We start from the raw sequence: 27,813 nt of genomic DNA, 5'->3' as shown, positions 1-27,813 counted from the left end.
GCGCTCCCATTGGCTGCGGCCGCGCGAGCCGCGCTCCTATTGGCTGGGTGCGCCGCAGCCGCTGCGTGCGGGCCAGCCGGTGCGCGCGGGAGGGGCGGGAACGCCGCGCCCTGAATGGCTCGGCAAAAATGGGCTGCGGCCGGCAGCGACCAATCCGCAGCATGTTGCTATGTGCCGGCGGGCGCTGATTGGTTGGTGGCGGTGTCGCTCCCCGCCGGTAGGGTATAAGCGGAGGGAGGCAGGCGGCGGGCGGGGGAGGCGCTGCGGGCTCTGTGCGCGTCGGCGGCCGCCGCGCTCGGTCCGCGCCGGGACGCGCTCGGTGCGGCCGCGGTGAGTGAGGGCGGCACGGCGAGCGTGAGGGCGTGAGGGGCGAGCGGCCGCCGAGGAGAAACGTCCCGGCCCGCGCGCGGCGGGGCCGGGGCTGGGCGGCCGCGCGCAGCTGCGCCACAGCCGCGTCTGTGTCCGTGTGTCCCCGTGTCCCCCCCGCCACCCGGCCCGCGGCCGCGCGGATCCCGCGGAGCATCCCCGGGGGGCTCCATCAGGGCCGCTGGAGGAGAGGGGAGAGCCCCCGGTGCTGGCGGTGGGAGAGCCGGGCTGGGCGAGCGGCGGCCTTTGTGTGCGCGGCCGGGCCAGGGGATGGAGGCGGGGGGCAACAGGTCCGGCCGGGAGGGGCTCGGTGCCCCCGGGCCGGGGAGCAGCGAGGAAACGCCGGGGGAGGAAGAGGAGGAGGAGGAGGAGCAGAGGTGGTCCTGCCTCGCCACCCATCCGGCCGTGGCGGTGAACGCACCGCAAGCCCTGAGCCCGCCGGTGGTGCGGGGGGCTCGGGCGGTGACCCCGCGGAGCTGCCGCATCTTCCCCGGGGGCTCCGGGCCGGCGGCTCCGTTTGGCAGCGGTGCTGCGAGTCCCGGGAGCCCCGGCCGTGCCCGGCTGTGGCTCTGCTGCCATCGTGCCCGGGGGGGCACGGGGATTGCGGGGCAGCCTGGGGGTGCCCCTCCCGGGGTAGCTCAGCTGCTCTGTGTTGTTACTCAGCTGCTCTCTGTTGTTGCTCGGCTGCTCTGTGTTGTTGCTGTCTCCCCTGATAAGGGTGTAGCAGCTTCCTCTTCTGCGGAGCTCCGCCGAGGGCCAGGGCTGAGGGTGAAATGGTAACGGGGTTCTGCATCTCCATAGAGACTTCTGGGTTCGATGCAGAAAAGCCGGAGAAGTTCGAGGTGACAGAAGTAGCCCTGGGTCTATAGCTTCAGGTTTTAATGCTGATTTTTGAAGTCCAGCTGATTTGAAATGCTCCTGTTAAAATATGTGATTTGAACGGGGTAGGAAGAAAAGAACTGGAATCCTTGCAGCCTTAGCCTACAATTTACTGGAGTGGCTCTGTCCTCACCTTTTTCTGTCTTAGAAAACAGCCAGAGCAAGGCCTGTCAGAGCAGTGTTCCTCGCATGCAGCCGGGCAAGGGCGGGACAGGGCACAGCACCTGCCTCCCTGCCCTGCCTCCCTCAGCGCCTGCTCCCTGCTCCAGATAAGGATTTTTCCTAATGCGTTTAGGGTTCCTTAAAGCTGGGCAGTGCAGGGAGGCCTGTGCTGAGTGAGAGGGTTGTAAACAAGCAGATACTGAGGGAGCTTGCCTTGTAATCCGTGAGAGGATTCTGCCTGGAAAGGATGTGTTTTGTGACTTCATCCTCGCAGAGCACTCCCACTGATTTTGTTCAAGATCTCATCGTGTTGGATCCACGCCTCTGGTTCCTTGTAAACATTGTTTGCTGTGTAAGAGCAGTGCTGGAAGAGGGAATTGGGATGTTCTCCTTTTCTCCCTGGATCCCTGGTTCTTGTTTCCTGCTGAAAGGCTGTGTAAAAGTGAGGGCTGGGCTTTGAAGCTGAGGTTGGGGATGCTGTGGGGAGAGCAGAGACATTTTCATCTGGTGGAGATGTCAAGGGCTTCTCTTATTTATTTATTATTTTAGCTTTCTTTGCAGGTGTCTCTTTCCCAGTGCCAGGATTGGAATAACTGGCAAAACAGTCCTTGAGCTCCCTCGTGTCCTCTGGATCCATAGAATCTGAATAAATTATTTCCTTTCCTTCTGCTTGGTGTGTGCAGTTGAGTCAGGGTTGTGTTGAAGAAGACAGCATCCCTACCTGTAAATCCACATTCCCTCAAAGGCTCTTTGACTCATGGATTGAAACCTGTTGCTGAGAGAGAATTTAATTAAGGAACTGGTCACTCTGGTGTAGGTCCTGGCTGGCAGTTTCAGAAAGTTGGGACCTCCTTCATCTGCTGTGGTACTACAGAAGCATTGCAGGGATTGCAGAGGAGTAAAAAACCATTTATTTCTTGTTCTTGCATCACAGCTTTGCCTTTGCCTGTGTTTGTGGAAGAAGAGACACCAATAAAGTCAGGCTTTCATTGGGCTTTGGTCATTAACTGGCAGAGCTCTGTTTGCTTGAGCTTAAGCAGGGTCTTCATTAGAGGTCAGCTATGGAGTGCTGGAGCACAGGGAGCACAGAGTCAGGAATGAGGAAATTGACAGTTCAGTTCCCTGGGCTGTTCTGAAGCTGGTCAGGATGTCCAAGATGCAGCAGAGTGTGTTTATTGCTTGGAAACCAGGATACACAGCTGTCTTTTTCCACTCCTTGATAGAGACCTGTGAGTTGGTCCTTCAGGATGTTCCCTCTTTTCTGTGCCTGTTGGTTTGCAGGTCTTGTGTTTCAGATCCAATCACAGTAACTAATGGCTGAGGACAGGTTTCCTTCTCCTTCCAGTCCGTGGAAGGGAGGGACTATTCTGACCCAAAGATTTTTCATTTCTTTAGTACAGATCTTCAGCTGGTAAATCAGTGTCTGTTGGCTGTGTGATGCTGATAGAGAATGTGGATTTCTTATATTTTGCTTTTTGGGGAGAATAAAAAGACAGCTTTCTTGGAGTGCTGTCCCTGGACCTGAATCCTGTTCCCTGTAGCCCCCATTGGTCCCTGGTCCTCATCTCCCTGGATTCTGGCAGTCTGTTATCTCCCAGTCTGCTTTCTGCCATCTCATTTTGCCCTTTTGTCCCCGTTTGTCAGGCTCTGTGGCTGTCCTGCAGCACATAAGCTGAGTGTTCCTGATTCTTCTCCTTCTCTGCAACCTTTTACTGGACAGCCACATCTTCCAGCCTGCCTGGGAGCTTTTCCACCCTCTGCTGTGGGATGGGTTGGCCATCGGGAGCAGCTCCGTCTCCGGAAGCGTCACTGGACTGGCCAAGCCACTTAAGGCTGCAGGAAATAACATAATTAATGAGACTTAGTTCTCCCACATCTTGTACCTGACAATCTCAAGTCACTTGACAATGCTAATTAAAGCTAATCACGCTCCTCTGTTTTTAGTAAATAGCTATTATCCCTGCTTCACTCTTGCTTTAACAAATGATAGTGCCAGGCTCTGTGAGTCACTGGAAGTTATGGGAGTGCATCGTGGTGGAGCTGCCTTCCGGTCTCCTCACCAACAGGTCCATCTAGAGATTGGTTTTTTACACCTGCTCAGGTGGAGAATGTTAAAATGTGAGATGTTTTGCTGACTCACAAAAATATATCACTTTTAGTCTCCTTTTTTTTTTTCAATGCTGTCGTGACTTGTACAAAACGAAACTCCCGCAGTCGAGCAAAGGCTACTGAAAGTTCCAAAAGCTGAGGATGCTTTGAATTTGTCCTTCAGAGAAGTTTTTGATGTGGTGAGGGGGAAGGCAGAGTGGTGTCACTTCTCCTGTTTCACATTGGCACCAGGAGGACAAAATGTAGCGTGGTGTGACCTGGGCATTGCACAGCCCAGCCGTGGAGCTCCAGAAGAAACCTCTGAGGTTTCACTGATGAAATATGGCTGGAGCAAGATGTTACTAAAAACAGACTGCCCAGCATCACAAACAAAAATAAAAGATGGGGTTAATTATTAACTGTGAGGAAATAAGAAATTTTCACGAGAGTCCCAGGAACTCCCAGCTCAAACATGCGTCAGGAACTGCGTGAGGTGAGTCAGTTCACCTGCCTTGGCAGGCTGAGAGGATATCCAGGAGGAACTAATGACAAAACCTGGCAAGGTAACAGCTGACTTGATCTTCTTAAACTAGATTCAGTTATAAAGTATCTGTCATGTGAAGATCCAGGCTCTAAATGCTCACCTGACTTTGCCCCCTTGACACACTAAAGAGGAGTGAGAAGGGTTGTGGCTGAAGTGCCACAGAGCTTGTCCCTTGTTAGTGCAGGAACTGTTGCATTAAAAGTGTTTCTGGCTGAGGTGGGTCAGAATTCACCATTTGATCCTCAGCTTTACTCAGAACAGAATCAGATGTAGCAGGAGAGAAAATAAAGTCGCTGCCTGTCTTGTGGCAGCTGAGCTGCTGGGCACAGAGCAAGGCTGGGTTAAAGATGTTCCTGGGAGAACTCTCTGAGCAGGTGGGGTTTGTGGGCAGGTGAAAACTTGGGAATTTGGCAAGGAGAGCTTGTAGTAGTGAGTCATGACAGGCAGCTCTAGCAGACCCTTCTTTAATGTCTTTGAGGATATTGGAGTGATCCTTGCAGTAGATAAATGTTCTGACTGTGTTCCCTGGCTTTATCAGGGAGAAATGGATGATCCATCCTGCAGACCCAGGTAATTGAATCCTGGTCATACCTACATTTGCCAGAGAGGGAGATAATAAAGTGATCTGAGGAACACCACAGAAAATGCAGTGATAGGAGATTTATTTGGACAGCCAGACTGTTTTGCAATTAAAGCAAATCAAGCTGAGAAGTGAGGATGATGAAAAGCGTTTCCATTTTGTCAGTAAATGATCAGTTGGATGGGAAGAGCTTTTCCTCTCTGCCTTTAGTTCTGGTTGGTGCTGGAATAGCAAGGCAAGTTTCATTTTGCAGAGCTCTGTGTGTGTGTGAATCTGGCAGAGTCCTTGTCTGGGGTTCCAAGTGTGACCTTCACCTTGAGCGTGGCTTTGTCCAGCACGAGGGTGGCTCTGAAACAGAGGAGCTGCAGCTCAGCTGATTCAGCCGCAGCACTCTTACCCCTTCCTGGGGCTGCTGGGGCTTTGAAAAATGTAGAGGAGGAAATGGAGTCACTTGTGTGTTAAATTAGCCCAGCCTGCAGCTTTTATTTGTGGCACGAGTGGGATTTGCTGGTGGGAGCAGCAGACGGAAGCGCCGCCTGGTTCGGAATCGCTGCTTCTCCAGGAGGCTTCTCCTGCTGTGGTTGGTGCCTCTGGAGTGGCCTCTGCTGGATTTGGGCCCTGGATTTGGCTGCAAGGACCTGGAGGTGGGCAGCTCACAGCTGTAATCTCGCCCTGCTGCTCCTTATCAGCGGCACAGGCTCTTCTGCATTGCAAAGATATCGCTGCCAGGCAACTGGGGAGAGTGGGAAGAGAATTCAGCCAGAGGTGTCAGTCATTCCTTGGAGAGGCTGAATCTTGCAGTCCCTGCTCCTGTGGTTTCAGAGGCAGGCCTGGAAAAAGTAATAAATTAGAATCTTTCAATAATACCTTTAAATAAAAAAAGGTTTAAAGAAACCTTCTGTAATAAACCATTGAGCCAGGTGATGTCTGTCCTAGCTTGTGCTGTGCCTTTTTGAGATGAAATTGTAAAGGAAAGGCTTTGATTAAAATATCCAGAATTGTTTCCTTTCCCTGCCTTCCCAGTGCTGTCTGATGGTGCTTTGGGTTGTGGGGAGAGATGAGTGAGCAGTTCTGACACTGAATGGTCCAAGCCCAGCCTTAGGCTGTAAAGAAACTCAGAAAATTCTCATTGTCCCCTGCTCTCTGTAGTCAGGAGCCAGAAAGAAGCACCTCTGCAGGATCTTCACTGAGTTATTTTAACCTGTTCTTTCCCTTTCCAGGTGGCTGAGTGCTGTAATTCACACAAGGATTCCTGCTTGGAATGCAGGAGCCTTTTGAACTTGCTTCTTGCATTTCAGAACCTGAAAATGCACTGCTGTGGGTTATTAAAATAAGTGAAACTTTTAAATTTGATTTAGTCTCCAAATTGACAGAACCTAAATCAACTATGTAAATAAGGATTTTTAAATGTTTTTTAATATTGATACGTTTAATGGGTTTTTACTGGGTTACAGTGACAAAGCTACACAGACTTAACCAAAATTCTAACCTGAAGTGAATTTTAAAATTTGCTCTTTGTTCCTTTTAAGTTTCACCTCATTTCCCTGTGCTTTCCAGGTGACCTTTAGAGGAAGCCTGTCCATCAGAGACACCCGGGGGGGGGAGGTTTGCTGTGGGCTGCTGTATCTATATTTGACAAGAAGAATTGTGATAGACACAGAATGATGATCTTAAAGAGGTAAAAAAACCACCAAACCCCAGCCTTTAAGAGGTGATTAACAGAACCAGCCTGGCAGTCGTGGCGGGGTTGGTGCTGGGGTTTTTCCTGCCGGGCTGGCTGTGGAATGTGGAGCACGGCAGGTGCAGCAGGGCTGGCATCCTGCCCGTCCCGGCTTCCCTGTGGCTGGGATTGCCTCCTGCTGCAGCTCTTCCCGATGCCCTCTAGTGGTTTCCTGGCAGGTGTTTGGAATGCTCTTTGCCATCAGCATCACCTTCATCCATCCCCTTTTCCCCAAAACCATCAAGTGCTTCCTCACTGTGATGGAGAGACCTCACTTGCTAGAAGGAGGAAAAGGGGTTAAATATCATTATTTGTGTTGTAATTATGTCCACACAGCTGATAAAAGTCAGTGCAGAGGGTTCCTGCAGTTTTGCACATTTTTTCATGTTCTTTTCCTGCTTGCAGGGTTTGGAGGATGAGCTGAGGTGTTAGAGAAGGACACTGAGGAATCAGTGCTGAGCTCTTTGCAGTGTCACCTTAGGCAGGGTTTGAAACTGGTGCATTTCAGAAACTTGATGCTGAAGGAGTGAAGCACATTGTGTTCACCCATCTGCTCTTTCAGCTCCTTTCTTGGCTTCCCCTTGTGTTGTTCCCTGGTTAAATTCAGGATGCTCATCCTTCCACAAGGTACATCCCACCCTCCCACCTTCAGATGATCTGCTTCATCTTTCCCAGAGCTGTGGATCTCCAGAACTGCCCCAAACAGGACATTTTGTCACCAGCAGAGTATAAAATGCTCCTTTAGCAGTGACAGGTGTCTCTGAGTGTCCAACACCTGGCTCTGATAACTCCTGTTCCATAGGGAAGCAGAACAGGGCATCAAACCCCAACTCCAGTTAGAGACCAGCCTTCCTTCAAGCTGCATTTAGGAATATTTAAGCAGTTTTTGTCAAGAAAACCTTGGTAAGTGGCTGTATTTACCTTGAGAATTTTCTTAGAATCCTGGAGCAACCCAGCTTAGACACAGAAAACTCTGCAAATCCAGTTCCTCTTGTGCTCTCCTTGCACTGGGAATCAGCACATCTCAGATTCTTTCTGTATTAATGAAAGAGACTCACCAAAGGAGAAAGGTTGGTTTTCCAAATACCTGGATTATTTCAGAGCTGCTGCAAACAGCTTTTTGTAGCATTTGCTATATTCTAATAAGTATTTCACAGGCTGAAGTTTATCTTAAAATTGAATAAATCATAAAAAAAGCTCTCAGCCCAAACAAACCTGTTGTTTGTCCTGCCACAATGAACATTTGCATCTGAGCTGCATTGCAAATGGATTTTATTCAAAATTAGGCTTGTGTGTGATGGGTTTGTTCCCTGGCATATGGACTTGTACATGCAGTGGCCTTGTCTGGCAAGTGCTTGGCACAGACTTCCTCCCCTTTTTTTGTGTTTCCTGAATTGCTGACAGCTCGGTGTGGGAAGTGGGTGTTGGACACCCACAGGTGGAGGGTGGATTCTGAACCAAAAAGTTGCCCAAATGGCAAAATGTGTGTGGTGGTTTTTCCATCAGGAAGCTGATGTCTGCTCAGAGCTCAGCAGGGTGAAGCAGGACAGCCCAACACACCCAGTGCAGGCAAGCAAAACATTCAGCTGATTTTCCTCACTGATAACCCACAAAAAATGATGTTGCAGATTTTTTTTTGCTGTAGAATCCCTTCCTTTTGTCTAAACCAGCTTTCTGACTTGGTGGGCATTAATTAATAGGCACAAATTCCTCTTCCATTGAACTGAGTGAGTGCATCCCAGAGATAAATTTCTCTTGAATGAGAAAAGAACAATAATGGATGATGTTGATGGTGACAGATACTCATCTCTCTGACAGTGCTGGGCATGATGATAAAGTGAACAAACCTCCTTTTGTTCTTTTTTAAAGTGAGTGGAATGACTCCACTGCTGCCCACTGCCTGTGATGCTGATGAACATGAGCTCATCATTCTGAAAACCAGAGGCACAGCCCAAATTCATCCTGTGCCTTTGTTCTGCAGCAGAACAAATGCACTGTTAGCTGGTAATTGTCTCTTAATTCAAATGTAGTTGTCATTAGGACATGAAAAATCCACGGGGTTGGGTTTTGCATTGCTGGGAGCCACTGAATACATTTCAAAATTATATTTAAGACAGAAATTGGTCCTTATAAGCTGCTGGCTGTGCTTGTAGAATGTCAGAATGCATTTCCTGTAGGTTTTACCTCCTCTCCCACACTGATGAGGACAGAGCTCTTGGTAGACAATGCACATGTGGTCAGACTGTGTCAAAGTAGTGTCTTGATAAATTATAGCTGAGCTTATCTGAAGTTTATATTCAAGGCATTTTCTTAACAAAGCTTCCCAGCAAGATTTTGGCTCACAAATCTTTATTCTCTGCCCTGCCTGAAGCAGAGGGATGGAGTTTGCCTTCTCAGCACAGCCCTGAGAACAGGAATTGCAGTTCCTCTGATACCATCTCGCCTGAATTTTTTTTTTTTTTGATCTGCTTTTAAAAGGTCAAATGTTTTTTGCTGATGTTCAATGTGTTATGAGGTCAAATAAATGAATGCTCATGAACTGCTTTTGCAGAAAGCTGTGTGCAGCAGATAATTCCTGTGTGTGTTCATTGCTCTGGCAGATAAATGCAGCTGTAGGATTTCCTGGTTTATTCATTGTTCTGGAGCACTGATGCTTAGCAGGTCTGGACAGAGGGGTCAGCAAGCAACAAATTAAAGGATGGCTGGGATATTGTTCTGGTTGGGGTTTATTTATCTCTCCACTGGGCTCTGGGGGTACCTTCTCCAGTTTGGCATGGCAGGATGGAGGTGGTAAAAGTGGTGATGGATTATTTTACTGATCCATGCTGAAGTGGAGGTGAGAGGGGGCTGCACCATTTCATTACAAATCAGGCCTGAGGTTTAGACACAATCTGGATTCTCATTCAGGAATCAGCTGAAGTGATTGCCAGTCCTTCCTTGTGCTTTCCTCCAGCTCTGCCCAAGGGAATCTGTCTCCAGGGATCCAGCTGCCTTTGGCCCCAGGAAGGGCACACTTGGCCTCCTGCTTCCCTGCACTTGGAGCCTCACAGGTTCCAGGCTCTGGGATACCTTAGGGCTGGGATAAAACACATCAGCTGCTCAATCTGGGCCCTGGAATTTGGGGATGGTTGTGTAGCAGCTGATCATGAGGATTCTGCTTTGGTTTACATTTGGTTTCTGCCCTGTTGCTAATTTAGGCTGCAGTCCTTGAGTGCTTCTCACCTTGGATGGGAAAACAATGCTGACTAATGCAGAACTCAGTTCTGACAAAATTCTGGTGCACACAAAGAACTGGGGCAGGATACAGGTGAAGACTGATTTATCTTCCTTCTCTGATGAGTGTAAAAGACAAATCTTGCTGAAATCCAGAGCTGCAGCTGTGGAGCAAACAGTGCCCAGTCCTTAGCAACTGGCCAGGTAAATCCCTGGCAAAACCTCATTTGGACTGGACAGGAGAGGGGTGAGCTCCTCAAAGCTGGGAAATGAACCCTTCTGTGTCAGGAGGGGTCCTGCTTAGCTGGGGCTGTAACTTTAATTGGAAAAGGTTAATCTGATTAAGTTGGTATTTGCAAAAAGCTTTAGGAATGAGCACTGCTGTGGAAGTGCTGACTGTTATGATCATGATGGATATGCTTTATCAGCAGTTTGCCTGATGAGCAAGATGCTTTTTTTCCCATTTGACTGTGAGGGAGCTGCCTCCTGGAGAGCAGAATAATAATATTTCAGAAAAAAAAAAAAAAGGGAAAAAATGGGTATCCTGTTATTTTTCACAATTCTGCCTCCTGTTGAGCTCTGTGTGTGGTCATGGTCCCTTTGGTACCCGGCAGAGGGAGAGGAAATATTTCCAGGAGCAGGGGAATGGCTTCACACTGATAGAGAGGAGCTTTGGGGTGGGTATCACCCAAAAATCCTTCCCTGGGAGGGTGGGGAGGCCTGGCACAGGCTGCCCCATCCCTGGAGGTGTCCCAGCCAGGCTGGACAGAGCTCTGAACACCCTGAGACTGTGTCCATGCCTTGGATACCTTGAATTTGCTTTATCAACCATGGCAAGCTTGGGGAAGTGTTGGAGGCAGGGATTTCCTGGATGCCTGAGATGTTATTCCTTGTTTTCTTTATTTTGGGGGTGAAGTTGGTGTTGTTCCATGTTTGACCCACAAAGTGCATGCTCAGAAACTGAGCAGAATCACATGTTCTATGGAAAGGAAAATCCTCCTGGGAGGAACAGCCAGAGTTCATGATTAATTTTTAGAGCGTGCATGCACGCCATGGATTTGGGAGGGAGGGGAGCTGCTTCCTTTGTGCTTCTCCATCCTCAAAAGGAACACTTGTAGCTGGTAAGACTTTTATAGGTGTGGGATCTGAAAACTGCATTTCTGCCAACAAAAAGAGACCCAGACTTGAGCTGCCTTGCAGGTGCTGTCAGATGATGTCGGAGTGTAAAATGGTGTTTCCATCCCGAATGGGGTTTTTAACTGTCTCTTGCTATCAGGAGTAGTCTTCAGAGGCTGTGCCTTGCTTTGGCTGCTGTCAGATGTTCAGATTAAAAAAAAATAAAATACTGGAGTGCAGTTTATAGAATGGCTTCTGCCTTCAGAGCTTGCAGGGAGTTCTAAAGGAGAGCGTAATGAAGGAATCGTGCATTTCCCATGGGGAAAGTAGGGCAGAATGGAGGGAAAAACTGGTTTGGTGACTCATGGCCTTAGAAAACCCAGGTCCAGCTCTCATTTTTCCCATGGGGTGTCCCAGCAGTGAGTCAGCCAGGGGACAGGGGGCTGGCTCTGCTCCCCACTTTCCCCTTGGCTGGCAGAGCTGGGCTGGTGCCCCAGGGCGGTTTGGGGACCAGGCTGGGTGGGAATCACCTTCACCCCTCTGCAGGCATCTCCAGAGCCATGAGGTGCAGATCACAGCAGCAGGGGAGGTGTGAGGGCAGCCAGCAAGTGAATAAAGCTCTGTGCTGCTGCTCTAATCCCCGGGCATCACTCCTGTCTCCCGCTCCTAAATCCAGCCCTAAATCCCCCTGCGGGCTGCGACAGCGCCGTCACCTCGGCGAGCTGAGCCTTGTGTCTGCTTTCCACCGCAGGTTCCTGTGCAATCCCCTGCTTCCCGTGCCCAAATCCCTTCCTCTGGAGCATCACCAGCGTGTGGAGCCTGCCCCACACACCCGTCCCCTGCCAAACCACGGCCTTTACCTGCGTGTTCCGGTGTTTCCCGTGCGACCCGTCCTGCGGGAGCGCCTCCTGGGCCACCCCCGACTTCAGCCAGCGCTCCGTGGCTCCAATGGTGAAGATGACAAGGTCCAAGACTTTCCAGGCATATCTGCCTTCCTGCCACAGGACCTACAGCTGCATCCACTGCAGGGCTCACCTGGCCAACCACGACGAGCTCATCTCCAAGGTAGGTGCTCCCCGGAGCAGGCGTTGTCTCCACGTTTCACAGAAAAAAGCAAGGCACAGGATATTTCTGAGATTCACATCCTCTGAACCTCAGAGAAAGGAAAAACAGTTCTTACCATTTGCTGTGCCTGTGTTTGTGCAGAAGTGGAATGCAGTATGGAGATTGTTCACCCACAGTGATGGTGTTTGGTTGCCTTGGCCTGTCAGGGCCAGGTGTGTGTGTGTGTGTTGGGACTCTGGGCTGACAGTCACGAGATTCAGAGCAGTTGTGTGCAGAGCTGAATGCTTGGCAGATTCAGTTTAGATGTAATGTGATATATGTAATATAGCATAGAATAACACAGTATAATAACATAATTAATTAGCCCTCTGATAAGATGGAGTCAGATGCATCATTTCTCCCTGCCACAGGGATCCCTGCAAATACTATAACATTGCACATCAGTGGCTGTGGAAGTGCTTGGCCTTATCCAGCTGCTTTTTTCCTTAGAAAATGGGTTCTCAGCCCAAAGAATCTGTTTGTGAGCCCCTGGTTTTGTGTTAACTGCTTGGGGTCTTCACCATCCTCACAGGTGTGCTGATCTCTTCACGCTGATCTCTTCACTCTGGTGACCAGGGAATGGCTGGAGCTGAGTCAGGGCAGGTTTAGTTGATATGAGGAAAAGGTTTTCACCCCCAGGGTGGTTGAGCACTGCAGAGGGGCTCCCCAGGGTTTGGTCTCAGGTATAGGGTGGGATTGTTGGGGTGTCCTGTGCTGGAGTTGGACTCAGTGATCCTCATCAGTCCCTTCCAACTCTTAAAGGGGTGTTGGGATAAGCTAAATTAAAAGCTCTCAGAGCCAGTAAGTGCTTTGATGCAGAAGGAGCAGGCCAGTAAGAGGAGCTTGTTCTGAAGTGGGAAAATGAAACCTTCCCAGTGTGTGCTGGAGCCTGGCTGTGCTCAGGTCCCAGGGCTCGGCTGCCTTGGAATAACTGTTCCGTAAAGTTTGTTCAGCTTATAAAATCTGTGCTCAGAAAAAACAGCCCCAGCCAGAGATTTATGAGCTGGGCTGAGTGGGAATGGTGCTGTGAGCTCTGTGTGTGCAGCTTGAATAGTTCAGCTTCTTGGATCACCAGGGACAGAGGAGCTGTGCCCCTTGGAAAGGGGTTTGAAAAGTCCTGGAGGTGAAATTGCTTCTCCTTTTGGGTGAGCTGGGTGGCTCCAGGCTCCTGAGCCCAGCTGAGATGGGGCAGTGGCTCCCTGGGTTTTTATTTGGTGCCCTGGATGTTGTGTTGGGACACAGAAAGTGCTTCACTGGATGAGGAAAGAGGCTTGTTTTACTTGCTGTTTTTACAGTAGATTAAAGTTTGTGCTCTGCTTTTGTTTCTTGACACAGCTGGTCCCCAGCCAAGGAAAAACAAGGCTGTACATTCCCAGTGCTTTCACCTTTGATGCTTCCTTCCCCTCCTTGTTCCAGGTCCATGCTCCAATGCAGCCAGCTTTGCAGGTTAAGGAGCTTCCAGCAGGGCAGTGCCAGTGCTGCCAACTCCTTGGAATCTGAGCTTCTAGCCCAAGGCAGGCAGAAGCTGCCCAGGAATGCTGACTGCTGAAATATGGACAGGAGAGGGAAAGGAGGGAAGCACAATGTGACTTTTGGAAGGTGCTCTGGGATCTGCTCCTTCTGAAAGTTCATTCTAGTCCAAGGTGTGAATTAATAGTTGGGACCACATTGTCTGTGGAGCCACCAGCAGGTCGTGGAATTTGAATGCAAAGGGTTTGGGGTTTCAGGGTTTGTTTCTCAGGGTTGTAAACATGAATAAAAACACATTCTTTGTATAATTGGAAACCTTATAAAAGTAGTTGTGCAATCATGGCTTGTACAAGTGGTGTTTGACAGACCAGAAGGGCAGTCCCTGCCTCAAGGGGCTTCCAAATGTGGAGGAACTTTCCCAGGCAAACTTAAATAGTGGCTTTTTTATCTGTGTGAGTTCAGTTTGCAGAAGGGCTCGGGGAGGTGTTTCAGTCCTTTCATCCCAGCCTTATGTTCACATCCCTGAAGCAGGCACTGCAGTTGCCGTGCTGGTTTCCCACATGGAAACGTGGCAGAGGAGAAGGGAGGAATGAGGATGCAAAAGGGAGTGGGAGACTCTGCAAAAATGGGAGCAGCTGCAGCTCATCCTGAACCTGACTGTGCCATGGGATCCAAACAGCCCAAATGACTCCATCCTTGGAAACATTCCCCACAAACCAGGCTTTTATGTAACAGCAGGGTGCTGGTGGTTTGCCTTCATGAAATGAATTCCTGTGCTCCTTTTGCCCCGAGCTGTGCAGAGACCACACCAGAGCTGGGCTGCTCTGCACTCCAGCAGCTTTTAGCTCCTCTGGATGCTCACAAGTTGCAGCCCTGGCTGGAGCTGTTGGATGAAACACAACTGGAGCTGAATCCCAGGATTGTTCTGTGTCAGGCCATGCTTTCATTTCCTCTCCATCTCCCGAGTTTCAGCCCTTTCAGCACCAGTGTTAACTTAACTCTGGCTTCAAAGTGTTTTGCCAGCACCAGGTATCCAAAACTCTTGGACAAATATGCCTTGGCAGGGCAGTTTTTGCTCCTTTCTCTACTTCAGGAAAACCTTGTGCTTTAAAAGGGGTAGAAGGTTTCTCAATAAACCATTGCTATTTAGAGAAAACAATCGATGCTGAAGCTTTTAAGAAAATCCAAAGCTGTTACATGAAGCCAGTTACCAAAATGTTGCTTACTTGGCCTTTTATCTCCTGCAGCCTGAGGGAGAAAGTGGTTTAGTGTGTCTGATTTTGTAACAGGATCTAAATTGTAGGTTGGACTGTCTGGCCAAGAAAGGCCTTATTGACTTAGGAAATATTAAGGTGATCAGATAAATTGGGTGGAGTGAGTAGTTTTCCTTTCTGTGTTCCTTTGGTGTCTGGCTTAGCATGAGTGGAGGTTCTTGTTCCCTTGGAGCAATGCATCATTTAAAAGGCTGTGCCAAATTTAGTACATACTCTTGTTTCACTGCTTTTTCCAGTGCATAAGTGGGCTGAGACTTTGGGAACTCAACCCTGCCCTGCAACAGATTCCTGTGTGACCTTCAGGAAGTCACTGGATGTCTTTGTTCCTCCTTTTCCCCACCTGAAACGCTGCTGCTTTGTCCAGTCTGCTTGGAGGGTTTTGGAGCAGGTCCTGTCTGCTCCTCCAAATTAGTACAGGGTGTCCCAATCCTCTTTGGTTTTAATGTAAAAACAAAATCACTGTGCCAGGCAACTGTACTTAAAAAGCACATTTCAATGCCAAAAAAATAAGTGAAAGGTACTTCTTGTTACAGGCACAACATCCCATGGTTTTTAGAATGTTTGAGAAAAATATATATTCCATAATGATTGTCTCCAGGAAGGAGACACTGGAGTTTTCCTTTCACATCATTTTCTAGCAGGGCCTTAGGGGAACAGCCAACAAAACAGACATTTACCAAGTAAAGTTAAACAAAGTTTTCAAACTGGCAGGGCTGATGCTGATTTCTACCTACTCTGAGTTATTTCAGCTCTTTCTGTTGGAATCCACATGTTCTTGGTGCCCTTAGAGGGGGATGGGGACAGGAGCAGAAAGATCCAGGCCAAAGATGCCACTTGAGTGTCTTGGGTGCTGATTTTTTGTGCTATGTGAGCAGTAATTCAGCAGAAATGTCCCTGATTATGGAAATATGTGGAGAATGTCTTGTGGGCGTCCTGCAGTTTCTTTTTTTCCCCTGAATTAACTGTGATCCAACTGCTAAACATTACTCAGTGATGTATCCTCTGAAGTTAGCCCGAGGCTTGCTGGGGAAATTTAATGTTTTCCTTTGATGTCTGCATGGAACCTCAGCTGAACATGAATGGGAAATTCTTCAGCACAAAAGGCTGCAGCTCCTCCAGGCTGAGAATTTAGGAAAAATCCAGGACTCCTGTGTGCCTGACTCTGCCATTTGGGGCTGGGTTGTTAATGAGGGAGCACTTGGAAGCTCTTTTTGATCTTCTCAGCTGGGAGTTGAGAGGTTGATCAGGAAAATTCCCTCCCAGTCCTTGTGGCCTCTCTCTTTCCTGGCTGCTGGAGCCTGAGCCTGGTGCTTCAGCAGCTCTTGGGGAGATTTATGGCTCACTGAAAGCATCAAACTTTGCTCCATCTTGCAGCTGGAGGATCTGAAAAGGATTTGAGGCTTTGGTGCCTGCACAGAAGCTGTGGATGAATTCAGCTGCTTGGGAGCACTTGGGGGACCACATGACAGGTGAAAGGAGCAGCAGTTTTGGGTTTTTGGTGAAAGGAGCAGCAGTTTTGGGTTTTTGGTGAAAAGAGCAGCAGTTTTGGGTTTTTGGTGAAAGGAGCAGCAGCTTTTGGGTTTTTGGTTCTGCTCTTTGCTTTTTTTTCTTTCTTTCTTTCATGTGGACATGGCAGTGTTTAATGTTCTTTAGGGTTTTACTTCTCAGGAACCAGCTGATATTTGTAGTTCAGTTCACTTGGAAGATGTGAAGTTATTTGCTGGGTGGGGGCAACAGGCACACAAGGTAGAACAAACAATAAATGTGAAATTACAACGAGGTAATCTTTAACCTAATGGGAAAAGAGGCATTTAATAAATGTCCAAGACATGTCTGATGAAAATCCTGCATTTCCATCATAGGAAAAACCAGTGTATGAGGTGATGGGAATTCCCTTCTTAAGGGTAAAGTTCTTGGTTTTCATTACAAGGTTTTATTCTTGCTTTAAAGGAGATCTTGTTCCTTCCCAAATATGAATGGAAGTTCCCCAGTAATGAGCTCTTAAGGCCAGGAGGAGCCATCACATCATCACACCTGAGCTCCTCAGGGGCATGGGCCAGGAGATTTCACCAGGATTGCAGCAATTCTTTCAGGAAAAGCAGTTAGTCTCCATTTGAGGACTTCAAGAGGGGAAATTCACTGCTCCCTTTGGTCATTTTTGTTTCCAGTGGTTAATCATCCTTACTATTAAAAATCAGAGACTTTGAATTTAGATTTGTCTGACTTGTACTTCTTGTCATTGGGCATTATTTTATTTCTTTTGCTAAAAATGCATCTCCAGTCCCTGCTCTTCTCCCTATAAAGGGTCTGCAGTAACCAAAGTCACTCTTGATCAGTTTTTGGACAGACCAAAGAGACTCGGCTCTGTCATGGTGCAATCTGATTTTTTCCAGTTGCACATAATTTTTGTGGCTCTCTCCTGCATTTTTAGCATTTCAATCTCTTTTTAGGGATGGAAACAGGGCTGGTCTCATTGTTGCAGCCTCAGACTCTGCAGCAGCATCTTTTCAGCTCCCACATTTCATAATTGTATCAGTCTCAGTGGCTCAGCACTGCACAGAAATTTTCTGTTCATTTATTTGCTGTGAGCTCTTCATGCACCAGATTTATCCATTTTATGCACATTTCTAGAAGCTGTCCAGTAGCTTTTGGATTTTGCTTTCCAGCTCTTGTTCCCTAATGAATTTGCCACTTCCAGGCATTATTCAGAGCTTGCTCTTAATTGCAAATATTAGAGTTCAAGCAGTAAGGGATAAACAACAAAGCAGCTCTGGGAAAAGTCATTATGAGATTTTTTAGCTCCCATTTCAGTGCTGTGAACATGAGAGGGGGGAAAGCACCTTGTAATTCTTGGCTTCCATGAAGTTTAAAATGAAATGCAGGTCCAGAGGATCTCAGTGCTCAGCAGAACAATGTGTCATCATCAGAGCTTTTCCTCCAGCCTTTCAGCAGGAGGTGCAGCCTTAATTCGAATTTTCCAGACAAATCCATCCCCAGAACCCTTTCTTCAGGTTGGTGTGGGCAGGGAGGAGGGCAGAGGGTCTGGGGTTGTTATTTGAGTCCCTCAGCTCCGTGTTTGGGAGGGAATAAACAAACAAGGAGTGCCCTTTGCAGGGAAAAGTCAGGATGTGAAATCCGAGCTGGGGAGGGAGAGGTTGTGGTGCCCATTCTATAATGCAGCCACTCCAATCAGATCCCTCTGTCTGTGGAATTGCTTCCTCTGGGATTTACCCTCCAGTGTTCCCTCAGATCCTGCTGTCCACAATGGGATTGAAGAGAGTCAGGATCAGGTTGTTTTTATTTAGGCAGGATATGGTTGTTTAATAGCAAAAGCCCAAGGTAATTTGTAGCTCCTTGCATAATTGTGTTTATGCAGCAATTAACTGCTGTGTGATTTTTAAAATATTTCATTCTGTTCCAAAAGAAGGAGGAAAAAGGTAATAAATCACAAGAGTTTAGAATTCCCTGTCAAGGAGGAGGAACAAGGTAAAAATGGATTTTTTCTAATCCATCACTTTCTTCATGGAAACAGCTCTCCTTTCATCTGCTGCTTCCTCTGCCTCAGAATTGATGACCTGGGCATAAATAAAATATTGTTCCCATTTATTATCCAGGGAGCTGCCAGGGAGGAAGGACAGTTGAATCATCAGGGGTTTTGCTGCAACTGCTGCAAATCCTGAACAACTGGAGCTGGGAGCTGGTGAGGTCTGAGCCCTCCTGGGAGTTTCAGCTCTTGGCTCTTGCAGTTGGAAAAGGAGGGAATTCCAGCAGAACCCAGGGCTTGCTCCTGGGAGGAGCTGTCCTGAGAATTTCCCTTGCAGGTGTGTGGTTTTAATCTGATTTATCCTTGTTAGAGCAGCCCAGGAGCAGCACAGAGCTCTGGTTTAATCTGTAATTTAATCACACAAAACCACGGGGGCAGCACAGAGGGGCTTTTCCCACCTGCTGCCTTTGGGGAGAAGACCCTGAGGAGTCTCTGGGGATAATTTGTATTTTAGAGCAGCAGGAAATGCTGTCTGAGGGCTTCAGTGTGCTCTGGGGGAGCTGCTGTGTCTGGCAGGCAGCAGCACATCCCTGCAGGATCCTCTGCAGCTTTCCTCACCCAGCAGGGCTGGAATGGGCAAGGACTGAAGCTCAGGGAGTGAGGAAACTCTGCCCACTCTCCTCTCTTAAAATTGGATTGATAAAATGGATATGAATCCAACTGTTGGGATGAGCAGCAATAACAAAGGTGGGAACTGAGGCTGGAATTGGGAGATTTAAAGTCAGAGTTAAAATCTGATTCCAGCTCATATCCTCAATAATAAAATAAATTTTAGTATCAAAACTTCTTTTGACAAGACACAAATATTGAGAATTTATTGGATCAATAAATGAACGGTAATTTCAATAAATGGTGAAATTCTCAGCCAGGAGGTGTTTGGTGACTTCATTTCCCTGCAGTGGATCTTGCCCAGGGACACAGGGGAGCTGCTGCCCTGGACAAATCTGCTTTTGCTGAGAAGCAAGTCTGCCCTCAGTGTCAGCATTGCTGCTATTATGGGCTGCATTAATGGTAAACAGTGCTCCACTGATACGTGGACACTCACTATTATGCTGCTAATTAAATAACTTGTTGCATTAGCAGTTTCCATCTCCCATCCCAGCTCTGTGTTTATCTCCAAAACCCATGCAGCAGCAATCATTAATGTGGAAATAAAAGGCTTTATTCTCCCCCTGCCACTGCTTTTTAAAATGACTGGATTGGGTGGATGCTTTGAGCCTAGAGGAAAACAGCAGCACTCAAAAGTGGGGGATAAAACCCACAGCAAAAATGACATTTTTCATCCTTGTGTATCCAGAAAGGGCTTCACTGTCACCTTCTGTGTTTTTTCACAGCAAATAACAAAATTCTCTCCATATTGCCCTTTTTATGCCAAATGTAAATGGTGACTGAAGTGCCAGGGGTGCCAAACTCATCCCAGCTCTGGGAATGAGCCATGGATGGGCAGGGATCAGGGCTTCCTCCTCTCCTGGGATTCACAGTCACACATTTCTGCCCTGCTTTCCTCTGCCCCTAAATAAATGGGAGTAATTGCTTTTAAAAGTAAACACTCCATCTGCTCTTTCTCCCCACAGTATTTCCATCCTTTTTCATCTCAAAGTCAAGTTTTGAAGCACAACAGCAGCAGCATCCAGAGACTGTGGAAATCACAAGAGAAGCCCCAAAATATTGTGAAGTTTTATAGAAGTCATAAATCTGATGTGTTTTTTTTAATTTGCCTTCAGTAGTTTGTGCCCTTAGCCATTTGCATTTTGAAATTTCACTTTGAAGTCTGTGAGCTGGAAACTCATTTAAAAATAAATAAGAACAGAGTGCAGGAGCCCAGGGCTTCAGGAAGGAGGGGGAATAGCAGAGAGCTTGTGATAACAGGAGGAGAATTCAGTGTTGTGCTTGGAGTGAGTCAGGACAGCCTGGCAGGCACGTGAGGGACAAGGGGACAGAGCAGTTTGCAGCTTTTCTGTGAATTTTGGCATTTTTGTAGGGTTTGGCTCAGGATTTAGCTCAGCAGAGCAGTGTTTTTATCTGTGTTAGAAATCCAAGTGCTCCAGGAAAAACCTCCCCCTCGATTTCAGGGAATTTGTATTGCCCTGAGTGCTGCTCTTCGTTAATTGCAGAGCCTCAGAAGAAATTCTCTTTGTCCCTTCTGCAATTGAAATATAAAATTTCCCCTTTGAGAGAAATCCCTTGCCTTGCCCTCTGGGTATGGATTAAAACTGGGAATGTGGCCCTGGATCCTGACCCATTTCAGTCCCTCCATCTTCCTGGGCAGCACTGACATTCCAGGGATGATGCTGGGTGTCCATGATATTTCAGCATTTTGGGGGAATCTTGTGAAAATGAGGATTTTTCTTGGCTCCAGCACCCAAAAATGTGAGAGGATGAGAGAATCTCCCTTTGAAAACCAAACCTAACTGGACCAAAAAAGTCCTTATTGAAAAGAATTTAAAAATGAATCATTCCTTAAATTTGCCCAAGGGTTTTAGGGAGCAGGAGGCTGTTGGGTGGCACTGGAACTCTGGGATTTCAGAGCACAAGGATTCTTGTAGGTTGGATTAGGGCTGGGGGTTGGATCAGCACCTGTGAGGCAGAATAAAAATTGCAGTGATATTCAGAATAGAACCAGACAAAAAACACCTTTCATCTGTGCACCTTCCTGCATAAGCTGAGCCCCAAAATCTGGAGCTGTTCTGGGCATGGAATGCAGCAGATCCTGGTTATTCCCTGTGCTTCTGCACAGCAACACAAACTGCAGGGGAATAAATAAAGGCCATGCTGAATTAATTGAATTATTTCACAGATGAGTTTGGTCCACTAATTCCATATCGACTTTGGGCTTTAAATAGCATCAAGGACCTGTGGTAAAACTCAATTAAAACTCAGGAAATGCAGCTGGAGCAGGGGAAGGTCACATCTGGAGCAGGGGAAGGTCACATCTGGGCACGAGGTGCAATAATGGGATCTGTTCCCTTGGTGTGGGTCTGTGTCTGGTGGCACCAGAGGAAAACTGAACCTGTTGAATCTGATCATGGCCTGCCTGCCCCTTGTGTGAGGAGAGCAAGGTGGAATTCATGAGCCCTGAGAGGGCTCTGTGGGTTCAGGGAGCAGGCAATTAAATTGCTGCTCCCCTGGGAAATGCTGAGTGTGATGGGAGGGAATGGCTGGGCAGAGCCTGGAATCTGCAGCAGGAATTTAAACCATTTTTATTTTCTGCTTTTCTCCCTGCTACACATTCCAGGGCTCATCTTTTTAATCAAATTAAATCCAGTCAGGTGCCATGAAGGGTGAGCTTGGTGTGGGATGTTGGAAAGCAGCAGGTGGGAATTGGGATTAATGCATGAGCACAAGGAAAGCTGGGTTTGGGGCACATTTGGTGCTCAGGCTCGTGTCAGGTTATCCTGACAGCACATTTTGTGTCACTTACAGCTCTCCTCTCCCTGTTCAAGCTGTATTTTATGAGATCCTCTCCTCCTTGGATGTTTAAGGGTTAGATCAGCAGTGGGAATAGATAAATCAGTGATAAATAATAAATAGATAAATAATAAATAGATAAGTCAGTGCTGTGCTGTGCCTGTAGGAACTCAGACCCCAAGGGTAGGAAATCAGTGATCCCAAATCTCTCTGGAGAGGTCCTTGAGTGGATTCCTCAGGCACAGATTCAGTGCCCAAGGGTTTGTAGCATCCCTTCTCTCAGTGCACCCCTCTGCCCTGTGGGGATAGCACAGGGAACATGTTCTTTTTGGGAAATCCTGGTTCTGTGCTTGTTTGGGCCCCTCATTGCCCAGGACCCTCAGCTCCCTTTGCATCCCTGCAGTGGGAATTATTTCAGGAGCAGCCTGTGAAGGGGCTCAGGCTGTTCCCTTCCCCCCTTGGACCTCTCTGGGACCTCTCTGGGACCAGTTGCTTTTTCATTTCTGTTTTATGGGGCTGTTCACAGGCTGCCAGCTGGACCAAGGTGAGCAGGATTTCTCTGCTGCAGCCTGCAGGGAAGCAGCACCACCATGCAGCCTTTTAGCCCTGGCAACTGCTTCATCTTTTTCCAGATGATTCCAGCAGCTCTCTTTGTGTTTAGCCCATTGTCAAACAGCATCACAAAGACTTGGGGTGTTAATCCTGTCATCTGTTCAGGGAGGGGAGCTGCTGAGTGGGCTGTGCTGGGAGAGAGGAGCTGCAGGTGCTTCCAGAGTTTGTGCCTGTCCCTGGCATCCCTGGTGGGATGTCAGAGCTCCCTCCTGAGTCTGCAGCAGCCAGCAGAGAGGGGAATGTGCCAGGGCAAAGGTCTGGAGGTGGGGCAGGGGTGGTGGAGAGGCACAGCCCTTCCCTGCATGGCTCTGCCAAGGGCTCTGTGCTCAGGGCTCTGGGGGCTGAGAGCAGATACAAAAATTGGATTTACCCAAAGAGCCCCCAGGTCCTGGCTGAGCAGAGCAGAGTGATGGTGCTGCAGGCAGGAGCTGGCTGTGGCTGCCTCAGCAGCATCAGTGAGAGCCCAAGTGCCTCTCTGCAGGCTCAGTCTCCCAGCAGAGCTGCAGTTCTGTGCTCTGCCTCTCTGCCAGCACATTTAGAGAGCTCCCTATTCCCCACAAGCACTCCCTGGGACTGTCCTTTCACTGGCTAACAGGGCAAACCCTCCCCACCCCCTGCAAAACATCTGGTCTGTAAAACAGCAATTCCACTGCTCTGATTTGGGATCAGCACAGCTGAGGGGCTCTAACGTGGCTGCAGATTGGGTGGCAGGAGCTTCTTAAACCAGAGCAGCTGCCAAAGCATCTTGTGCTGGGAGAGGAGACAGGATCTGCTGCAAAGTGCTGACTCCAGGCTCTGCCTCCCACCTGGCTCCTGCAGGCAGCATTCCTGGGGCCCTGCAGCTTTGGGATGCCTCTCCTGAGCACCCAGCAGTGGGGAGGATTCCTGAGCCCAGGCTCAGCAGGAGTGAGCTGTTGTGCATCCCCAATCCCAGCAGCTCAAGGTGGGTTTTAGAGGGCTCAGGCAGGATGGGGAGGTTGGCTTGTGTTGCTGCCACATCCAGATGTGTTCCCAGCCAGAAAAACATCTGGAGCTTGGGCTTCCAGTGGGAAACAACCACAGCAAATCCTTTCCATTTCTTTCAGCTGGAAAGTGATGCCAGGAGCTGTTGTTTCAGAGTCTGGGTTGCAGTGGGAGGGGGATTGAGCTGCACCTCTGAATGTGTATCAGGAGAATCTGCACAGGGAAAATGCAGAGCACAGAAAGTAGGTCTGGCTGCTGGCTGTCACTTCAGTGCAGATCAAGTGTGTTGTGGAAATCTTTGTGTGTCTCTTAAAAAAACAAACAAAACAACAAAAACAAATACAAGAGCATCTGCTGGTGTATAAATATATCTGCTTTTTTTTCTGATTTTGTAGTTCCCATTACAGCATATGCCAATTTTTCTGCTGTGCCAAAGAGCAGGAACATCTCCAGGAAATGCTCAGGTTACAGCACCCAGATCAAAGCTGCCTGTGCCACCTTTATAAAGATGCAGCCAGATTAGTCCTGCAGAGGACAAATGCACTGGGGAATTTGTGGTTACCAGACTTCTCTCCCTTCTTTTTGTGTGTTTTGCCAAATCCTTTGTTGGCTGGAGGGTGACTATTGAGACAGCACTGAAAGCTGAGCAGTGGTTTGTGGAAAACTCTGCTTGGGCAAGGGGTAAATAATGTGCTTTTTTTTTTTTTCTTTTTTTTAAATTGCTCCCCAAGAAAAGAGGCATTCCTCAGGGCACTGCTTTTGTCTGAGTCAAAGAGATATCCCAGTGCCTCAGGCATCCTCCCTGGATCCACAGGGGCTCTTCTGTGCCTTGGGTGGCAGCTAATATTGGGCTTCAGATTCCTCTGAAGATCAGTTATCCCTCCAGGAGGCAGGCAGGGATTTTATAGCTGGCACAGCCCTTGTGCCATGCAGACCTCACAGGCAGCTGGCACTGCTGGCTGTGGCTCCCTGCCCGGGTGCCCCGGGGCATTTTTGCCCTCTGAGGTGCCTCTGCTCCATGGGAAGGATCCTTTTGCAATTGGGGATCTTCCCAAGGAAGTGTCAGGGCTTTGGCTGCCTCTCCACGAGGCAGGAGCTGGGCAGGTGATAGAAGGGAGGCAGGGACCCCCCCAGAGATTGGTTTGTGTGATGTTGGGTTGCTCCTGACCAAATAAATGACCATTGTTAGAGGTAAAACATGAATGTTTCTCTTTTCCCTCAAAATTCTGTCCCCCCTTTTCAGGGTTTTTGGTCTGAAATCATCAGAGGTTTCAAGAAAACCACTAAACATTCCAAGGTTCCTGGTGAGGTGCAAAGTAAACCAGGAAATGGTCCAGAAAAGCTGATTTTTGACTTCCCCAGTCCCTCAGTGCAGCCATTCCCTGAGGTGTCCCACGAGGTGACCTGTACAGACAGCCCAGCTCTTGCTCAGCAGCACCAAATGTTTCATTCAGTGTGTGCCTGTCAAAGCACATTAAAAATGCAGCTGCCACAGGGTGGTGGCACAGATGTGGCACTCTGGAAGGTGCTGGGGACACCTGCAGTGTCCTGCCAGGCTGGCCCTGCCCTGATCCCTCCAAACTCTGCCGATCCTCTCCATGCTGATCTCGGCTCCTGGGGATGCCTGGGCTGGTTTGGCTGCTCTGTGCTTCTCTGCTCCATGTTCAGCTCCATCTCCTGCTGGGTTTAGCCCCAGTCCTGAGGCTCTCCCAGTGGGAATGGGAGGTTTGCACACACCTCACATTTGTAGAATGTGGGGCTGTGTTGGTGTGCCCAGCTCCTGGCACAGACACATCCTCGGGTCAGCACCTGCCTGGGCACTTCCCAAGGAGAATTCCTGTGCCAGTGCAGTTTGGAAAGAGATCCAAACCCATTTCTGCAGCCTTCAGGTGAGGCTGAGGATGGTGTGAAGTTCATAAACACCAAAAGGGTGAAAAGAGATTTTGCTGAGAGAGAAAACTCAACTCTGGCTGGGTCTGTATGAACACACTGGGAGCTGCAGGTGTGTCCTGTGGAAAGGGCAGTGCTGGAGCTGGAGAACAGTTGTCTCTTTCCTCTCAAGCAGCCAACTGAGCTTTGTTTTCTTGCCTTGCAGTCCTTCCAGGGCAGCCAAGGACGAGCTTACCTCTTCAACTCCGTGTGAGTACCCAGCGCGCGCCGGGGGGGATCCAACAAAACCCTCCTGAAAAAGGGAAAAAAACCCAATTTCCTTCAGAAAACCTCTGCCTGGGAGTTGGGAGCTTCCTGCAAATGGCTGGAGAAAGAGGCAGAAATAGCCCCTGATTCATATTTGAGTCGTGCAGGGGTTTCAGATAAGCAGCAAGGAAAAGGTGATTTTTTTCGTCATCGGGTTGAGAAATCAGAGCTAATGGCTGAGTCATTCTCCTCTCCCAGGATGTAGTGGGACCAGAGAACCAGAGTTTAGTAAATGTGGAGATAGATGATATCTAAATATGCACTTCATAAAAACTGAGTATGATTTTCCCAGTGACTGGAAATAGTTTTGGGGAGGGGAGGTCACTGCTGCTCTGTCTTTCAGCAGAACTGCTGATTTCAGTCACATTTTTCAATTTTCTATTTGGGAAAGTAAAAGTACCATTTTATCAATTTGAGAATGAAAATCTATCTCAAATGCCTAATTAACACAAATGACTAGAGTGTTATTAATCTCCTGCTCAAAGCTTTCATTGAGTTTTTTAGTTGAATAAAAATCCCATTTTACCTTTTCATTCTGCACTGGAACCGTGACAGAGCTTTGCTCTGGGCACGGCTGGGAAACACAGAACCTCCTGCTCACATTTTCAAACCCTGCAGTGAAATCATTGTCAGCTTTTTTGGAGCATCTTGGTGTGGGGAGGCTCTAATGGGAGCATCTGTGCTTTGTCCCAGAGTGAACGTGGGCTGTGGCCCTGCAGAGGAGCGGGTGTTGTTAACGGGACTGCACGCCGTGGCAGATATTTACTGTGAAAACTGCAAAACCACGCTGGGCTGGAAATATGTGAGTATTTGTGTCCCTGGCCTTGCCCCTGGGCAGCTTTGCTCCAGCTGAGGGGGTGGAAAGATCATTTTGGGAGCCCAAAATGCAGGTTTTCATCTGTAACCGTCTGGTTTTCTGCTGCCTTTGTGTGTGTTGCATTTAGAGAATCAGCTTTAATGTAGTTTTATTTTCACTAAGAATTTACACCTGGTTTTGGTGGGTGCCCCTCAGTGACATTTAACATAAATGAGGATAGCTTCAGTCCTGTGGTTCACACTGTCTTTTTTCTATTATTCTGGTAGATGTTATCAGAGTAATAGAATGCTCCATTAATCCTGTGTCCTTCCCACTGGAAATGCTGTTGAACACGAGTTTATCTGTTTGCTCTTCAAAAATTCAATTACCTTCCAATAAAATCCAATGTTACATCCTAATTTCTGCTTCTGGAAGCCCACATAATTTTGTCCAAACATTTGGACAGCCTGAGCTGGTGCAGGATTTAAGATTCTAGAAGCAGGGTTTAGGATTCTAGAAGCGGGGTTTAAGATTCCAGAAGTGGGACTTAAGGTTCTAGAAACAGGATTTAGGATTCTAGAAGTGGGGTTTGAGGTTCTAGAGACAGGATTTAGAATTCTAGAAGTGGGATTTAAGGTTCTAGAAATAGGATTTAGGGTTCCAGAAGTGGGATTTAAGGTTCTAGAAAGAGGGTTTAAGATTCTAGAAGTGGGATTTCGTATTCTAGACACTCTATTTAGGATTCCAGAAGCAGGATTTAGGATTCTGGAAGAAGGGTTTAACATCCCAGGATTTCAGGTTCTAGCAGCAAGATTTAAGATTCCAGAAGTAGGATTTAAGATTTTTTTCCTGAGAGCCACCAGGAAGACCTGCAGTTGACTTGGTCTCCGTGGGCAAGGCTCAGACTTGCACCAGCATTCCCAGATCCGATTCCCACCAAACATCACCTCCATCTCACTCTGCTCCTGGTTTCATTTCAGGAACACGCTTTTGAAAGCAGCCAGAAGTATAAAGAAGGCAAATACATCATTGAACTAGCTCACATGATCAAGGATAATGGCTGGGATTGAGTGCAGAGCCCAGCCCAGCAGCGTGCAAGAGATGCCATCCAACCGAACATTGTACCCAAGAGTGAGAGAGTGACTGAACGCTTGGTTCCATGCATTTAGAGGCTCTGCAATCCGGGAGCATCTTCACACCCTTCTCCATCTTTATTGGTGACTGGCCTCTAAATTTCTGTCTCTCTGTCTCTTTGCTTTGTATCTGTTTGTGAGTTGACCCTGGCTGCTTCTCTCTCTGTTCTGGCGTTGGCTCAGAGAATGCACCGAATGCCCGACAGCCATTCCACGTGCCCAGTGCTCGACCCAGCCTGACCTGGGCTCTCCTGGCGCCTCCCAGGTGGGGCAGGAGGAGGTGGGACAGGGGTGGGGGAGTGGGGCCCGCAGGGGAACCGTCAGAGGGTGATGCTGTGCTTCTCCTTTCAGTCCTGGGTAAGCAAGGCTTGAAACCATCTCCTTGTCTGAATGGACAGAGAAATATCTACTTGTCTAAATGGATAGAAAAATATCTACTTGTCGAAATGGATAGAGAAATATCCACTTGTCTAAATGGATAGAGAAATATCCACTTGTCTGAAAAGGACAGAGGAATATCTCCTTGTCTGAAAGGACAGGAATTACCTCACGGCTGCGTTTTCTCCCCCAGTCCATCGGCGGAGCCTCAGCCCGAGCCGGCTGAGCCCGAGGCAGAACCAGTTCCCCCCACAATCTGGGTTTTGT

At 48.3% G+C, this 27,813-nt stretch overlaps 1 protein-coding gene across 1 annotated transcript; it reads left to right on the top strand.

The window, feature by feature from the left end:
- Positions 1 to 242: 242 nt before the first annotated feature.
- Positions 243 to 27,424, top strand: YPEL2 (yippee like 2). The gene is made up of 5 exons (XM_084219097.1): positions 243 to 330; positions 11,420 to 11,733; positions 25,139 to 25,182; positions 25,933 to 26,041; positions 27,016 to 27,424. Exons 2-5 carry the CDS (start codon positions 11,617 to 11,619, stop codon positions 27,103 to 27,105), a joined length of 360 nt encoding a protein of 119 aa, XP_084075223.1. The 5' UTR covers positions 243 to 330; positions 11,420 to 11,616; the 3' UTR covers positions 27,106 to 27,424.
- Positions 27,425 to 27,813: the final 389 nt, after the last annotated feature.

The sequence above is a fragment of the Fringilla coelebs genome (assembly GCF_963513975.1).
Source record: "Fringilla coelebs genome assembly, chromosome: 20".
Classification (NCBI taxonomy): domain Eukaryota; kingdom Metazoa; phylum Chordata; class Aves; order Passeriformes; family Fringillidae; genus Fringilla; species Fringilla coelebs.
The sequence above is the reverse complement of the archived record's forward strand: the minus strand, read 5'-3'. Positions and strand labels throughout refer to the sequence as shown.

What these genes read in the sequence shown, in the direction of transcription:
- YPEL2 (XM_084219097.1), top strand. Translation starts at nt 11,617, where the DNA reads ATGGTGAAGATGACAAGGTCCAAGACTTTCCAGGCATATCTGCCTTCC. An exon ending in ACGACGAGCTCATCTCCAAG is followed by an intron (nt 11,734 to 25,138) that starts GTAGGTGCTCCC and finishes CTTGCCTTGCAG; the next exon opens with TCCTTCCAGGGCAGCCAAGG. An exon ending in CCACGCTGGGCTGGAAATAT is followed by an intron (nt 26,042 to 27,015) that starts GTGAGTATTTGT and finishes GTTTCATTTCAG; the next exon opens with GAACACGCTTTTGAAAGCAG.